Here is a 17080-nt window from a genome sequence, read left to right on the forward strand (position 1 = left end):
TCACTTACAATGCCGCACTGTACTTTCATGGAGATTTTCTTTCTTTCACGGTTGGGTTTAATGCAAACACGTTATTGCAACATATCGCTTGCAAACTCCTGAATTAAATAGAAGTCCTGGTGTTACTAATTGTTTGTCTACGACAACTATTATTTTGACCGGTCGCTTTCGCTCGTCGACAAAGACGCGCTCCACTGAAAAACCCGAGCTTTCAGGAAGCCCGTGAAGGCACCTCGGCGCGCTGTGACGTCAGCCGCTCCCCTGCGCTCCTGCAGCAGCCAGTCACAGAGAAGTGATGCTCTGATCGCAGGACTGCAGCATCTTCACCCGGAGAACCAGCAGCAGAAGCGACTCTTTCTCCGCCTGCACCTCCCGCTCTCCGTGTTTCGGAACCCTCCGTCTCATCCTCCAGGACCGGATAAACACCACGAATACCAACCATCACGGATTTTCCTTCGGGTTTTTTTTTGTATCATTTTATATCAACGTTTCCCTTTTGTCCTTCGGTTTTTGTCTTGAATCTTGAGGAGCGCCACCATCCTGCGAGCTTGACAGCGCGATGACACACATATCCTAGTCCGACATATCTTCTCCTGCGCAGCATCTTCTTCAGAAAAACAAAAACAGGCGCACGTCGCGATTCAACGCGCAATCACCGAAGCACGTAACGGCGACGCTGCGTAAACAGATTACGCTAAAAGGGGGGGATTTTCGCGCAAAAGCCAAGACCAGAATCCGAGCTCGAAAATGATGGCCGGCGGAGCTGTACAGCAAAACGGGATCTTCTCCAACCCTCACCATCACAATCAGCAGCCGCACATGGAGTCCGACCCGCCGGACTCGCGCAAAAGACCCCTGGAGACGCCGACGGAGGCCAGCAGCACCAAGCGCACAAACACAGGAGGTAAGAGCCACGCCGTCCATGTTGACGCGCTTCATTGTGTCCTGATAAAAGAGAGCGAAGGGAAGCGGCAGGTTCACTCAGGTCCGGAGCGGTGGTCCTGCTCCGGCGGCCATATGCTGGAGACACCGCGAGGATGTAAACAAGAGGCAGGCAGATCAGGCCGGAGCGTCAAGCAGCTGGATGACCTTGTGATAATCTCACATCAGGCGCCATCGTCGCTTTTGTGTACAATTACACAAGCGGATAAACAAGCGAATTAACAGGGCCGGAGAGAAGAGCGAGAGAGGGGGGTGGGGGGTGGGGCTGGGACGTGGTGGGCTGGAGGGGAGGGGGGGTTCTGGAAGATGGCACAATGTGTGTTCTGATGTTTCCCAAAAATCATGTTTCTTCATGTATCGGGGTGGATCTGTCACCATGGCGATCACCATATTTGTTGTTTTGGTTTTGTTTACATGCTGTCATCATGCAGCCATCACCATCAGCGGCCACATGCACCCCATCACCCCGGAGCCAGCACCCCAACCAGACTCATGCTCTGACACCAGAGGCGGCTCGGCCAGATCGGAAAAAAAAAAAAAAAAAAAAAGGTCCACCGTGTAGCGACGTGAAACGCTCATTTAGATGGGCCAACAAAACACTCGGGCCGAGTCCAGAACCACTTTTCCTACAGTTCAACATGAAGGCAGAATGTTTTACTCTATGAATTAGCAGATTCTTTGATCTCAAACAAAAGTAGAGGCAAAAGTGAAATTAAGATTATTGGATTAAATATGAAAAATATCTCTGGTTTTGAAATGTTACTCAGTACCCTGTGATTCTGCAGCAGTTTAAATGTCAAACTGTAAAAAAACAAATGCTTTTTAAAAACAGTCCAACTGTATTGTTTTTTGGGAATATTGTCAGTGTTTTTTAATAGTTGTTCAAACAGAAAACCAGACGAACAATATGTGTCTCACCAACAGTTCCTTCACAACACACTGACACTGAAAATATGAAAAGAAAATTCATTGATCAAGAAAGGCCCCTTCAGAAATAAAAGTGAAAGTGAGTTGCAGCTTAACACTATTCTCCCAACCCCACCACACAACATCTACTAGCAAACTACTCTTGTGTGTACTTTGATACTCGTATAAAACTACACATTTCTGCACTTAATGATACAACACTACACTCAAGCTAAAAACAATAAGCTCTAATTTAAGTACTGTAGAGTATCAAACACCTCAACACGCCATATCATAATGAAATACTACTGGACACTCCATGATGCAATCCTGAAATACACCATGCAGTAGTGTACTGTACTATGGGATACTATGCTAAACAGCACCGGACTGACAAGCAAGATGCAGTGTCCTGTATTAACGCTGAGTAAACCATATGACTACACAACTCTGTACTGACACTGGCCAAGTGTTGAAGCTGTGTCAAACTCGAGGCGCAGGGTCCAAATCTGGCCAGCCAAGTCATTTCACATGGCCTGTGGCAACTTAAAATATTACAAAATCTGACGCTAATTTACCAAAAACTGTGACTCACAATAGTAAAGGGGACAGTTTATTTATTTCAACTCTCTGCTGATGGACGGGAGTTAAGGAGCATCAGTTACCAACTGAAATACAATTTCAGTCGAAAATGTGACTGGGTTTAACACCCATGCTTCATTAAGTAACACAAAACTATCCTCTACTATATACACACACTGCTCTCCTCTAAATTAACTACACCATAATACTATGCTCTATGAAACACTAAACAACATCATTACACATCAGGCTACTTTGAACATACTAGAAAAATACTACATTACACTGTAGTAGAGACATGAATTCTACATAATAGCAATATACTGTACCTCACGACACTTGGGAAAAACTACTACACTGTACTACACTGTAATAAAAGAACAAAATTGAGTGATGAAGGTGCATTAGTAAAACAACACACATCTGAATCAGTGTTTTCCTTGTGCTGATGTGTTACAGTAAAAGTATCAAAATTACTAATATATTTTACTTTAGATGACATCAGTACACAGATTAGTAAAACCATTTCTACACAAAACAATAATTTCCAGCTAAACTTAGACGTGAAACTATAATAATATATTGCATAAGATAAGATAAGATACTTTATTGATTTATTTGATGCTCAGTTTCAAACTCATTCTCTCTTCGTTGTTTACTTTGATTGTGTGATTGAGTGTCGATAACTGACATGTTGAAACTGTCAGTAATTCAGTTTGTTAGTTTTTCAACAATAAACAAATATCATTTATATTTGTCATTATATTCTGTTGTCATAATGCAGCCCCACCGTTTGAAACCTGAAAAAACATATTTTTCATGATGATATTTGAGATTTTTCCACCACTGTACAGGTATAACAAAGTATTGCCTCAAAGAGAACAGCATTTGTGTTTAATAAATAAACTTCAAATTCAAGTATTTATTGATGAAAATGGCATTAAAAGACACCGAAATGCTGATAAACATGAGGTTTGAATCTTCAGAAACTCTTCTAATAAAGTGTGTGCAAAATAAATGTCATTACTCTGATATATTAATGTACTCATATAATTTAAGTATTTAATGCCACTTTTAAAATATAAAATTTTAACAAAACTGCTTCAAAACCGAAAGAGTTTCGTGAAATCAAAATGACTGGGTCCGGAGTCCAATGTTGCCCATCTAAATGTTAAAGTAGCCTTTTATGAAACACCAATCCCGTCCTTTCTGGGCCGACACCTGGACCCTCGGCGCCGCTCCTCAACGCTAGCGAGCGCTCTGAGACGAGGTTAGCGCCGGGTTAGCAGTTAACGGCGGGTCGATGTTAAAACTTCGACCCCCTCCCACCCCCCCATCCCCAGGAGTATCATCCCCTAGCAGTCAGCAGCTCGTCCACTTAGACAAATGAAAAGCTTGGAATGATGATGGTGATGAGCTGCCAGACTTTCGCTCAGACTGACGGTCACATGACACCGGGATGGAAATAAACGCCCCACTTTGCTCCGTCCCCGGAGACGCAGACCAGTCAGAGATAACCTCTTGTTTTGTGGTTTGTTACAATGATATAATCTTTTCACAGCCTGGGGAGCCTGCAGTTTAAACTCAGCCAAGCGCTGCCGACCTCACGCCACATGACTTTGAGCTTTTGCACTGCCGATTGTTTCGTAACGTGATTTCATCCTCGCACGGTGTGATACCTAGCAGGTGTAGCGATGACTCAGCACCTCTTAAAACCCAGCCAATATCGTAGCTCCTTTGCTTCTGCTACTGTTTTTATTGTTCCGCAGCTAATTTCTAAAACCGTCTTTCCTTTGAGAATCAGACACAAAAAGGCATGAGACCACCTTCAAAGCTAGTGTTTGAGAGACAGGGCCTAGCTTTGCTAGCTAGTTGAATACATGTGATACGTCACCAACATCCCTTTTCCTTGTGAGCTGGCTCAGGTGGAAAGAAGGCAGTTAGCATTGTGATATCCTAGCTGAGCGCTTCAACTCTGGACGTAGCTTTCACAGAGGGATGACTCAGCTGGTCACGTTTTATTAACGATAAATGAACATCGTCACCCTCAAACCGCTGAACGAAAACAAGTTATTTGGTTTTCAGTCTGTAGAGGCGCTGCAGAGTTACACACTGGAGCCTACATGATGCGACACTTGACTGAAGATGTTTTAGGTAAACATGTCTTATTGAGCTTACTGTTTCAGGTTGAAGTGATATTTTATTTTTTATTTTCAAAGTCATGTGACGTTTGGTCGGCAGAGGCGCACGTTTGATGCAGAAATGTCCTTTTCCTCTTCAGCCTGGAGGTTGCTGAAGTGTGCTGCATTCATTTGAGGCAGATGATTTGAGTTCAAATCAAAACTCTCTCTGTCTGTCTGTTTTTCTGGATCAGCTAGAAGCCAATTCCAGTTTCCTCTACAGCTGTGGCAGCCTCCTGGTGGTGCGTTCATGAGACAGTTTCACTCTGCCTTCCGGGTTCAGAGGTCTCGCACAATCAGTTTTTAAAAATTACATTTCCTTATTAAAGTGATTTCCCACGATCAGGTGTTGTTGAGCTCAAATTCTAAAATGGTGTTGGTTTTTTGTTGAGCTCTCAAAACATTTATTCTGTGCGCTTGCCTAAAGGCTTGTCTATAATGCATTATTCGTGCACTCATAAGCCATTATAATGCATTTATAAGGATTTATAGAAGATGTTATGAATGCTCAAAATCATATAGGGTAACAAATGACAAGATTTCTTTTATTAAATATTATAAGCTGTGGATTCGACTGAAACTAGTTACGAAGAGCCCTGAACCCAAACCTTTAAGTTGACCACACCATGGAGTATTATTACAAATAAGATCAATTTTTGCACCTTATAATACTTAATAAACTTTGTTAGAAGTTGTCATACATGATTACAAACTATCATGACATCATCTATGAAGCCTCATACATGTAATATGAATGTAGTAATAATGCATTATAGATTAACCTCTTTATACCAAAGCCTTATTTATTTTAACTGTAAAATCGAGTTCATATATATATATATATATATATATATATATATATATACGATAGACATATTGAGCGCAGACAAAAATTATTTGTGGTTATAGTTTCTTGTACATTTCTTCTAGTGTGTTTATTTATGAAAAATATTGAGTGAATTTGCTCTGGCTTTCCTGGTCCCCCGGTATATAGAAGCTCTGAGCACAGACAGAGCCCCACGGACCTGATACCTGACGGCCAGTGCAGGTGTCTGGGCGTGGCTTACTCCAGCCGCACGTGAACGCACCACCACAGGTTTTTTTCCTTCGCTGGAGTGAGCTGGTTGACGCAGGAAAACAGAACTGTGATTTCTCTCTCAAGTGAATGCGAGCCACAGCTGCGCCCGGCTGGACTTTTAAAGTGGTAGAGTTTCATGGTTGTTTCTGTGAATGAGGAGTTGACCCGCCACCGCCCCCCCCCTGTGCTTCCTCTCTCTGTAGTGGCCTTCCTGCAGCCCCTTTATGAAACTGAAGGCATTGTTTTCCCACAGCAAGAAACTGAGACTCATGGTAAGAGTTTGATTTTTAACTTCTCTTTCTATTTCTGTCTGACTAATGATCCTTCAACGCAGCAGTGTCACGCCTCCAAAATCAAAACTTCAGGCCACATTTAATTCGCTGCTGCGCCAGTGAGCAGAAATGAAATTAACACCTTCAGCCTCATGATGCCATGATCAAGTAACAGCATGCTCACACACTTGACCCAACTCATGACATCCATTTCCACGCTTTCTTTGACCAGAATCCTATCACGCTGAGAAAAACTGCAGAGATGACCTTTGACCTCATGCCACCATGTCATCCAAGCATTTGGGACTTTTATTTATTTTTTATTATTTTCAACAACCTGCTGATGTTTGATGCTGAGGTTCAAATGTTCATTTGCTTTTGGGGCTGCTCTCCGTTGGGTTGAAACATGTTTCTCTTGGTGTTAGCAGTGTTGTGGAATATTGTGAATGTATATCCAAAATGTTGCTGATTCAGTGTGATGTGTTCATCTGGGTGATTCTTTCCTGTTTCTAACATGATCAAATCTCAGGACAAGTAAAGACTTACCTTTTGAGACTTAAATAATTTTAAATGGAGAAGCGTACAATTATACAATAACATTATATGCATATTTATATATTCTCGGTGTATAACATGAATAACAGGTGTTATTTTGAAATGGTTAATCACTTAGAAATGTCTTTCTCCAGTATCTCTTCCATATTTATTTTGAGGGACAAAAATGCTTTTAAAATGAGCATTACTCATTCAAAGAATCTAACTCAGAAAGAAAAAAAATGAAGACGAATATTAACTTCTAAAAAACAACATTATTTTTTGGCTTTATTCAGAATTCAAATTGGAGCTTTAGCCTTGCTCTGACCTCATGAGGGCCACATGAAAGAACCTGAGAAATATTTGAGAAAAACATTCATGACCAGTAGAGTTGGCTTCCAAGCCACTTTAGCATTATAGCGTAGCATGCCAGCTGTGCTAGCGTAAAGATACAAACTGTTATCCTGTCAGAAACAGTCATAATAAAATATGAAAATGGACAAAATCAATATTATTTCTTTGTAATAGTGGCGATTCCACTAGGTTAGCATTTGAGCTCAATAGAGTGCTGCCGCTACATTCGCTTCAACTGGCGACTTTTTGATGCCATTCGAGGTGAGGGTTGACGCACACAGTAACTGGTCTGACTATACTGTGGTAACAAGTAAACAGTTGTACTGTCTGAAATGCAGAGTGAAATTTTGGGTCGCGACTGTCCCGTAGCACAGCTCACCAGCAGCACCAGCCCTCGCGTTTACACTCGCTACACTCGTACACTGAAGCGCTTGAGCGTCCTGTTCCAGAGACTGGTATACACATCGGGCAAGACTATTCTGGCCACTTTCCTGGACCCCACGTCGCGAGGCCGTCCTGACGCCATCTCTACGTGTTGATCAGCAGTCAGAGAAAAGTTTGCCAGACAGCTTCTTCATTCTCCTCTAGACTCGCTCTCCTTTCCTGTCCGGCTTGATAAAATACCTTCATTTAGCAAATGGACATTTTGGCCGGCTGCTTTTTGGACAGAGGATGAGCAGGGACTTCCTTGCCAAATGACATCACCGCCGCGGCAACATGTCGCAGCGTTTTCATTTAGCCAGGCTGAATCTGAGAGGGAAGAGTGGAGCCGCTTGGTTGTCCCCTTCAATGACGGGACTGCGGAACGTGAGTCTGAGGGAGGGTCTAGGGCCTCCCGAGTCGTCGCATCAGAGCCACGGAAGGCAAGAGCCATTGAAACGAGCTTTTAGTGATTTAAGATTTAATGTTGCTGAGGACTTGTTTGTGTTGGGTTTCTATGGCGCTGTTAGGGGTGTGAGACGTGCTCGCAGTACTGACTTAACCCAGAACACGGACACACAAACAACATTCTCTTCAGTGAGGCTAGAGGTCCCTAAAACCCAGACAAGTTATTGAGCTAAAAATAGCCTCTAACGTAGCAAGTCACTCATCAGTGAGTGCGGACCAGCTCAACTGTATTATAGTATTTTCTGTGGTAACCATTAACCAGCGTTCTCCGGGTGATTTTGCCCCAGCGTAGGGGGTGTCTCCAAGGATTTCAGTTGGTGAGGGAGCACTTGAACTGCGAGTCGCACTCGACTACATGTTGGCAAAAGCAGCTGAAGTTGCTTTGGTGCTCCAGCAGTGTAGGGCCCCAGAATGTTCCTGAAGTGCTGGGGAGAACTGTGTTCAGGGAAAGACAGACGTCAATAAACATTTGAAAAGGCTCAGTATACAGGTAGCTATAGTTGGATGATGTTTAAACCAAGAGGTTTTATAAGATAGAAAATGAGATTTTACTCTTTTAAAATGTCTTTTTTTAGGGCGAAAAACATAAGGCAGACCCATGTAGTGTTTTGGGAGGAGCTCTGTTCCGTTCATCAGATGACGTGTAGCGTAACTGCTCGGATATGTATCAGAAACTGGAGCTAGCTGCAGCTATTTCATGCTTTAAAGACCTTTAAAATCAGGACTGACCTCCAGCATGTTCTATCAGACAACAAACAATGAACCCGAAGGGTTCCGTCAGATCCACTCCCACCCAGACTTGCCCCTCTCTGCGCGTCTATGAAGACAGCGTTGAGATGAATGTGAGGTTGAAGCTCCTGTATCGTGGTGCGAGTCGTCATCCCTGAACCCTGAGAACATTGCGTTCCCCGATTGTTGTTGACATTTTCTTGGCCGCTCTCTTGCTCTCCTCCCAACCTTGCTCTCCATCTTCCTCTCCTCCTCATCCATACTAATCATGTTCCCCTTCAGACCATCACGGCGGCTCCCCCCTCCCCCCTCACTCTCCATCTCCCCTCGCTTCGTCCTCCATCCCACTGCTGCCTCTCCTTCTCCATCAATCGCGATTGACAAGGTTCGCCCGGCGACCGTTTCCGATCGATTTTACCAGCCGCCATTGTCAGAACGCTGCGAGCCGTCGCTGCGACCTTCTTTCTCCCCCTCCTCCTCCCCTTTCCCCGTTTTTTTGTAAGCCACTGCGTCAAAGTAAAAAAAGGAGCCTATGTACAGGGTGGGGTGTAGGAACCAAAAGGAGGGCTCATTCGCACAAAGGAAGCAGTGTGATTGGTGGAGTGAGTCACTGGTTGCAGCTAGCTGGACGCTAATTGGCAGAGAGAGCAAATCGCGATGAATATGGATGAGGTAGCGATGAAAGGGCCGATGCAGCGAGGACGACTGGAAGAAGCCCCCTGATCTGAAACTGCTGGGGAACAATAAGCACTAGTTTTCTCACAAAAGAAGAAGAAAGAAGCTGCCTGCTGCACTTTGTCAGATTAGCCAGCGTGTCCGCTCCCATTCCCATGCAGCAGGGCCGATGACGGCAAACGCTGACAATGCGTTTCTTCGCCTCTTGAGAAAAAGGTTATTTCTTTATCATGAGCCGAATTCTGCTGTTGTACATCGACTGATAATGATGTGAAAACCTGGCGTGCCATTCGAGAGTCGTCACCGCTGACTCGTGCAGTGAAATGAAAAAGCCTCCGCCGTCGTCATGACTTCAGAATGTAGTCAGATTAATCGGGGGGGTGTCGGCTGGGTTTGGACAGCACCGCACAACTATTTCACAGTGATACGCACAACTGTCTCACATCACAACCAGTGCAGCACCCCTATAAAACATGAGGAAATATGGGTAAAGCTATGTGGAGTTGACGCAGCATAATGTAACACCGTGTAACAGAACCTTATCGACTCGGGCACCCCGTAACGTTCATGCCACGCAATGGGACACCCTGTAGCGGGACACAACATAATGGGACAGCCTGTCATGGGACGCAACATAGTGGGACACCCTGTAATGAGACACCATTTAATGGGACACCCTGTAACGGGACACCATTTAATGGGACACCATGTAATGGGACACCCTGTAGCGGTACACTGTTAAATGGGTACCACGTAATGGAATACCATGTAACAGAACTCGGTCCACTGGGACACCCTGTTACTGGACACCCTGTAGTGGGACGCAACATCATGGGACACTTTGTAACAGGACACCATGTAATGGGACACCCTGTTAGGGGACACCACGTAATGGGACACCCTGTAACAGAACCCGGTCAACTCGGACAACCTGTTAGGAGACACCACGTAATGGGACAACCTGTCGTGGCATGCCACATAATGGGACATCCTGTAACTGGACACCATGTAATGGGACACACTGTCACGGGACACCACGTAGTGGGACACCCTGTAACGGGACACCATGTAATGGGACACCACGTAATGGGACACCACGTAATGGGACAACTTGTTACGGGGCACCACGTAATGGGACACCCTGTTACGGGGCACCACGTAATGGGACACCCTGTCGCGGGACACAACATAATGGGACACAGTTTAGCAGGACACCGTATAATGGGTCACTGCGTAACAGGACCCTATCGGCTGGGACACCCTGTAACTGGACAAAACGTAACTGGACACCGTGTAATTGGCCACTATGGGACACTAGGCAACAGGACACCGGGTAACGGGGCTCTAGGTAGCCAAACCATACTTAACGACACTTTTTGAAATGAGACACTGTGTGGCGGCACTTTTTGCTACACTACCGAACAGGGCTCTACGTACTGGGACCCAATGTGAACGGATAAGACATAAAGGGAGAAGAAAAGCTGGAAGTGAAATGAAACGAGAGACAGCGTTAATTTCTTTGATGGAACTTTGGTTCTGAATGGGGGTAGCTGGAGGTCTGAGAGCCACATTATGACCGATAAATGTGACGCTGTAAAATATTGCTCTATATTTACGCACTAGATTTAGACGCCAGTTGATGGGCTAAATATAGGGAGGAGCACAAATTCAGAGTCACATTCAGTGGAACGTCAGCATTTGTTTCCGTTCCCAAACCCACAAATCACTCGTCTAAGCGAAATCACAGCCACGTGGTCCCTTAGCTAAGTTGTGTCCTGTTTAGAGGGGACACACTCGTCCCACGAGGTCTCCAGAACTGAGGGGAGGAGAGGAGGGGGGCTGCGGGCGGAGGTTCTGAGCTCCAGGGACTTGGAAAATATTCATCTCCTCTAAGCAGGGAGCATTAAAGGGGGTTGGGAAACGGGGGGCATTGTCTTACACACCCCCTCCAGTCTTTTGTATGGAGGTACCACTCGCACACAAACACGTAAAGCTCTCCAGCAGTGCGGCTCGGAGCAGCTGTCATCATCTGAAAGACGAGACAAAGATGAGAGGAGGCAGGAAATCTCTTCACTGCCTTGTTTACTTTCTTCAATTTGAACTCGCTTAAATGTTGCCAGCTCAAGTTGGCTTGATAAATCCCTTCAGAATTTGATCCTTCGGGTGATCCGAATTCATAGAGGAAACACAGCCGATGATGGATCTGCTAGCTCACTCGACCTGCTGCTTGAGCTGGTCATTTCGGCCCAATGGATTCCGCAGTTGCACTTGATCAAATGTCCATCATGACGGCTTAGAACCAAACAAGGTGGACTTTTAATGAGCAGCTTGAGACCGACTTTCGTGCAGGCATTAACAGCAGGTCGCACACTGCTACAGTAAATAGTGCACTGTAAGACGATCCAGTCTAGTTCAGTGTTTTAGCAGCATGCAGCAATGTAAGACGACATTAGCATCATCTAATGTACGGCGCAACACACACCGCACACTGTCACCACACCACACAAGTCATGTCATACAGCAATGAATGGCATTTGACATTAAGAAAAGTTTCAAAAAGTTTTTCATTAGTCCAAACAAAACATGTATAAAGTAGATAAAACCACAGCAAATTAATCCTTTTGGTACAAGTTAGCTTAGCCACAGTGAGCAGGCTAATAATGTAAACAGAAGGCTCCAGATAGTTTGGTACTTTGGTTGAACACACATTGCAAACTGCAATTCTATTCTCCCTCTCCAACACTTTCAAATATCCCAAAACTTCAACACGGCATGCAGACTTTGAATCACACTTTCCACCGAAGCGTCGCCATGACAATGGTCGGTGCCAATCGCGCTTCACACGTGACACCATGGTCAACAAAAATGAAGAGGTGATATACTGTGATACATGGATCAGGAAGTCAGTATCATTTCCACTTGTGTTGAACCGCTGTTGTTAGGCAGTGTTAGCCTGTGGTGCCTGTTGCATTTTTCCCACATGTATTCTGCCACCTGGATTCCTACTGAGCAGTGCGACATGTTTGATCAGAGGTGGGCAATAAAATTGCCATCCTTTAATGTCCTGTTTTTTAGCAGTATTTCTTCCCCCTCAAAATAGATGAAGAAAATACACTGAAGGGAAAAATAATCTTGTCATTAAGTGCCAAAATAAGAAATTGAATTTTAAAATTGAAAGGAAACAAATGATTATAAAAAAGTACAATTTCTTCTTCTTTTGCGTTGACCTCATGAGGACCACGTAGATCTGGTTACAGGGTCACACTTTGCCTGCCTCTGCATGAGATCATAACACACCAAAATTTGACTCATAACGGAACACACTTCCAGTGCTTATGTTTACATAGTTGTATCAAGACATTTTTAAATGAAACAATTTTACTACAAGGCAAACCGCTAACAAAACATTACACAACTGAGAGGAGAGTTTGCACAACATAGGGAATTTTAAGGCAAAATACGCGTTGAACCAAAACTGCATTAGTGCGCCAAGTGTTGACCAAGAGGTGTAACACGCGATGTAAGTGCACATATAACGCAGCGCAGACTCACTCACAACAAATGGATGACTAATTCGAAGAAGTTCAGCCGTATTTCCGTGTGTGTCTTTGCAAATATGAGGGACATTTGTGTTGATAAGTGATTTGATAGCACAATTAGTTTGAGCTTTTTGACGGGAGCATGTCAGGGTGCGGTGCTGCTGTGGATCCCCAGGGATATATGATGATCCTCCGGTCCGACAGGCCCGTGGACACCAGATCCCGGGATTTGAGCCTCCAATCCTGCAGCATGTAGAGCCTATTCTGGGCCCGGCGGGTCCGCCGGCTCCTTAGCAACAGATTGGAGTGTTTACATGTCCAGATCTGTTGTGGTGGAATATGATTTATTATTTATCTTGGGCGACCTCGAATCCAAAAGAGTTTTCCCAGAGAACCGCCCCTCTGTCCCCCTTCAGTGGGCTACACAGAGAGACTGAAAGCAACTCAGCAAAAACAAAGTCAAAACTTAAGAACACAAAGAGCTGTGTTCTGGACCTTTTGTTGGACTCGCTCAGAATTGGAAGGAAATGCATCGACTTCCTGCTGGGATTCTATGTGAAAGAGTGTGTGTGTGAGAGAGAGAGAGAGTTGCCAGTGGTCCTGATTGGACTGCAACAGTTACACACACACAACCAGCATTGAGTCAGCGGACTCCTGTCCATCAGCCAGATCCCACAAACTGGTGCAGAAGGAAACCATTTAACACAACACACCGCAACAGAACACATCGCAACACTGCGTTGTTCTTTTTTTCACATGACATCACAATAAAAAAGTGCCATTCAAAATAAGAATAAGATGCAACAAATGTGCGTTCCATTAGAACAGTGGAGTGCAATTCAATTTCCTTCAGGGCCAGTGACTGCTGTGAGACGCTGTCAAGCCCAAAGAAAGGAAGCAGTGAGAGAAAGAGGAAATATTGGGAAAACTGTGGATCGGTTGTGTCTTATTTCATTTAAAACACATTCCAGTTAAAGACTCTGGATGTGCCTCATACAATTTACATACAAATATCTTCAATTATGTTCTATTTTAAGGTTCCAGAAAAAAAAAAAAATGTTTTATATATATATATATATATATATATATATATATATATATATATATATATATATATATATATATATATATATATATATATTATAATACAATACAATACAATCAAATACAATACAATACAATCAAAGGGCCGCACTGCATTAGAAAAACACACTCAGGAAGTCACTACAAGGCAAGTCTGTGCAAATATGTATAGCACAATATGCAGGTGTCAGCATGAGTGGCATTGTATCGACAGTGTAGGTTGTGGTCGCGTGTGTGTGAGGTATGTGTTGAAACGCCGTCGGCTCACGAGCCGATTCTCTCCCATGATGCTGCCTGCCCCGGAGCGGAGAGTTGACTTGAGCTGGTGTCGGACTGTGATGCTGACACGCCGCCGCTGTCGGGTGGGAGATAACGGTGATAGCGCTGATTCATTTTGTTGCCCGTCGGCGACGGTCTCACCTGCGCCTTTGGGACGTGGGACGACACGCCAGAGAGAGCAAGGCGTGTAATCACCCATAATTAGATTGTGCAACCGTGGCAGAAAGATAAATGCGCTTCCCTCGGCTTGTTGGTCACATGATCGACACTGTCGTTGACGACGTGCGTTAGTGAAACTCAAGTGCTTCAGGTCATTTTGGACCCAAGCTACAGCTAAACAGAAGATGTTTAGGTTGGAGTTTGAGCCATGAAGCGTCGACTCGAGGTGGATTCTGGTGCGATGTTTTCTCACACATTTACAACATTCCTGTCTTGTCATTGACACTTCAAAGTCCCATTAAAGACTCAACATGCTAATGAGGCCAATTGAAAAGTGGAGTTTGGACTGCAGGCGATGGCTCTGAAGCAAAGGTCCTTCAGCTGTGTGGAAGTGTGGGATGGATTTGACAGAAGTGAGCTCACTGAGTGAGTCATGGCAGTTATCAGACTCACTTGTTTCCAGAGTTGGACTGTTATGCAACGGCGCCGGAGCATATGCGGAGATGACTGTGACACATTACTGCGTGCAGGCCCCTCGTGTGCACCGACATGGAAAAGAACTAACGCAGCCAGTGCAGTTTTAGGTCGGGTCCCTCGCTCGCTCGCATCTTCAACCAGCGTGACCACGTGGGTCCTGATCAACACCCCCGAGACGCTTTTACGGCACGAGGTGTGTGTGTGTGCTCACCAAGCAGCGCAGCACCGCGCTGCACACTGCTAATTGTGGCAACACACTTAAAGAACATTGCCTCCAACGCAGCATTGAAAACACCATGAAGTAAAGCTCAAATAAAGTATGACAATAGAGTACTGCAAGAGGCTTCGAAGTTCTGCAGATTTATATGGGCAGCTTGGTGTATCGCAGAAGCAAATGTTCCTCAGCACAGCCTCGAGGTTCCACTGGGGACAGATGTTCTCCACGCTTGGTAACAAGTGGTGTCAGAAGTGGGGCAGTCAGTGCAGGAATAACTGAAACCTTGTGTGAACAGGTTACAGAGACAGACAGACTCCTTGGGTTTGTAGGTTCATGTCGCATGGCTGCGATGCAAGAGTTTGCAGAAATATTCAACCAGCATGCACAACAGACTCTAGTTTGCAAAGCGTTGCTCATTTCATCCTCTTAAATATGTGATGAATCGTGTCGTCAAGGTCAGAGGGCAAGACGCGACAGGGGCGGGAACAATGTTTGTGTAGGAGGTGTGTGTCTGTTTTTACCATTCTCCCGCCTTATTAATTGAGGCTGGCTATAATTAGCCGTAGCCTTCATCTAAAGCAGGTCAGTCCAAGGCTCCGCGTGGAAACTGGGTCACTGCGGTAGAAGTGATGAAGGAAGAGGAAAGAAGGAGGAAGAGGAGATGGGGCAGGGGAGGAAGAACAAAGGATGAGGGAGAGGACAGCGGGAGATGAGGCAACACGTGCAAAGACGAGGGGGCCTGAGGTCGACCGAACCCAAGAGCACTCGGGTCGGTTTGACGGGTCTCATCTCACATCCCCACTGGAGGTTACAGCCTCCGACTTCAGACGTTCTCCAGTGGAGAGAACGGCTCAAGCAACATTGAAATGTTAGAGACAAAACACGGAAATCAGTTATTATAAAAATCTAAATGAAGGGTAAAAAAATAAGCCAGTTAAAGTCTAACAAGATAATAAAATAAACTATGCACTATATTAGGAAAAAACATTATGAGGTGAAGAAGTGAAAAAGAAGTGGGATCTTTGACTGAATTAAAAAAAAAAACATTATTATAAAAGATACACTTCACAAATGCTTCTTTTTCTTTCTTTTCCATCTGGCATATTCTTTATTTCACTCTGGTGAAGCAGTGAAGCTCAGGGAATTATTGACTCTCAAATCTGGGTCGCAAGTAAACGTGGACACATCAGAGATCCATAAAGGAGCAAGCATAAAGAGTGAAAATGAGAGAGGAAGCCACTGGAGAAGCTGCTCTCCCAGAGAATAATCTCGTCCAACATTGAGCAAACATCCATGTAATCAGAAGCAGATCATGACATCACTCCTGAGGTTGGAACAGAAAGAGAGTTTGGGGAGTTTGGGTGGGCCGCGATCGCTTGCTCCCAGAGTCGACTCATGTTTGGGAAGAGTTTGTCGTCTGGATCTGCTTCAGTCGCGGCAGGTGTTTCTCTCCCAACTCCAGATGCTACCAATGCTTGAGTCAAGTTTTACTTCTGTTGATACTGCATCAATGTCTCCTCTGGAAGTACCAGAATATTACAACAAAAGTACTTGACTCAAAGAATGCTACGTGCACTACTACAACAACTACAAGGATACAACAGTCGCTACATCACAAACTACTTCTATTGAACAAGCTCTTCAAAAAACCTCAACCTATTCATAAAACTTGAGTACTACAGTAGTGTAAGAACCACAGCTTTCAGGACTTCATGTTGTAGTTGATCTCTGCTCCCCTCAACCCTGGCACACTGGGAGTGAGATACTATTATAACCAAAATACTACCTTTCCATAACAATGACTACTACAAATAATGAAACAAATGCCAATACTTGGCAATATTGACCCGTTGTTAGTACCATGAAAACAATGAAAACAAAAGCTACATGAGCGTAACATTTCCTTATTTATACTATGTTGCACTACAGATAACATATACTACTGTTGAGAATACTATTAAGGCTCATACTATGTTATGTGTAAAATAGTGTAGACTGACTGCAAATGTACCTTCACAATGTGAATACTTTCGCAGCAATACTGCAAAGCAACATGAATATTTGCACACCAACAAGTTTACACAGTCACAGCAAACATGTAGATCTGTAGCTGCAGAAAGTACTTCAAAACCTTGACAGCAGTACTGCTTTAAGTATACTTGCATACATTTTTGACTGATAATGAC

General features: G+C 44.3%; 1 protein-coding gene across 2 annotated transcripts in view; it reads left to right on the top strand.

The window, feature by feature from the left end:
• The first annotated feature begins 292 nt into the window (after window positions 1-292).
• The window catches only part of nova2 (NOVA alternative splicing regulator 2), a 55067-nt gene continuing 38279 nt past the window's right edge, over window positions 293-17080 (top strand). The window contains exons 1-2 of one of the 2 annotated variants that reach the window (XM_053873799.1): window positions 293-904; window positions 5892-5960. In XM_053873799.1, the coding sequence (XP_053729774.1) occupies window positions 748-904; window positions 5892-5960 (226 nt within the window). In that variant the 5' untranslated portion in view covers window positions 293-747. The remainder of the gene's footprint in view (window positions 905-5891; window positions 5961-17080) is intronic. The other variant, XM_053873800.1, reaches the window with a different exon arrangement.

Source organism: Synchiropus splendidus, chromosome 8 (assembly GCF_027744825.2).
Source record: "Synchiropus splendidus isolate RoL2022-P1 chromosome 8, RoL_Sspl_1.0, whole genome shotgun sequence".
Classification (NCBI taxonomy): Eukaryota; Metazoa; Chordata; class Actinopteri; order Syngnathiformes; family Callionymidae; genus Synchiropus; species Synchiropus splendidus.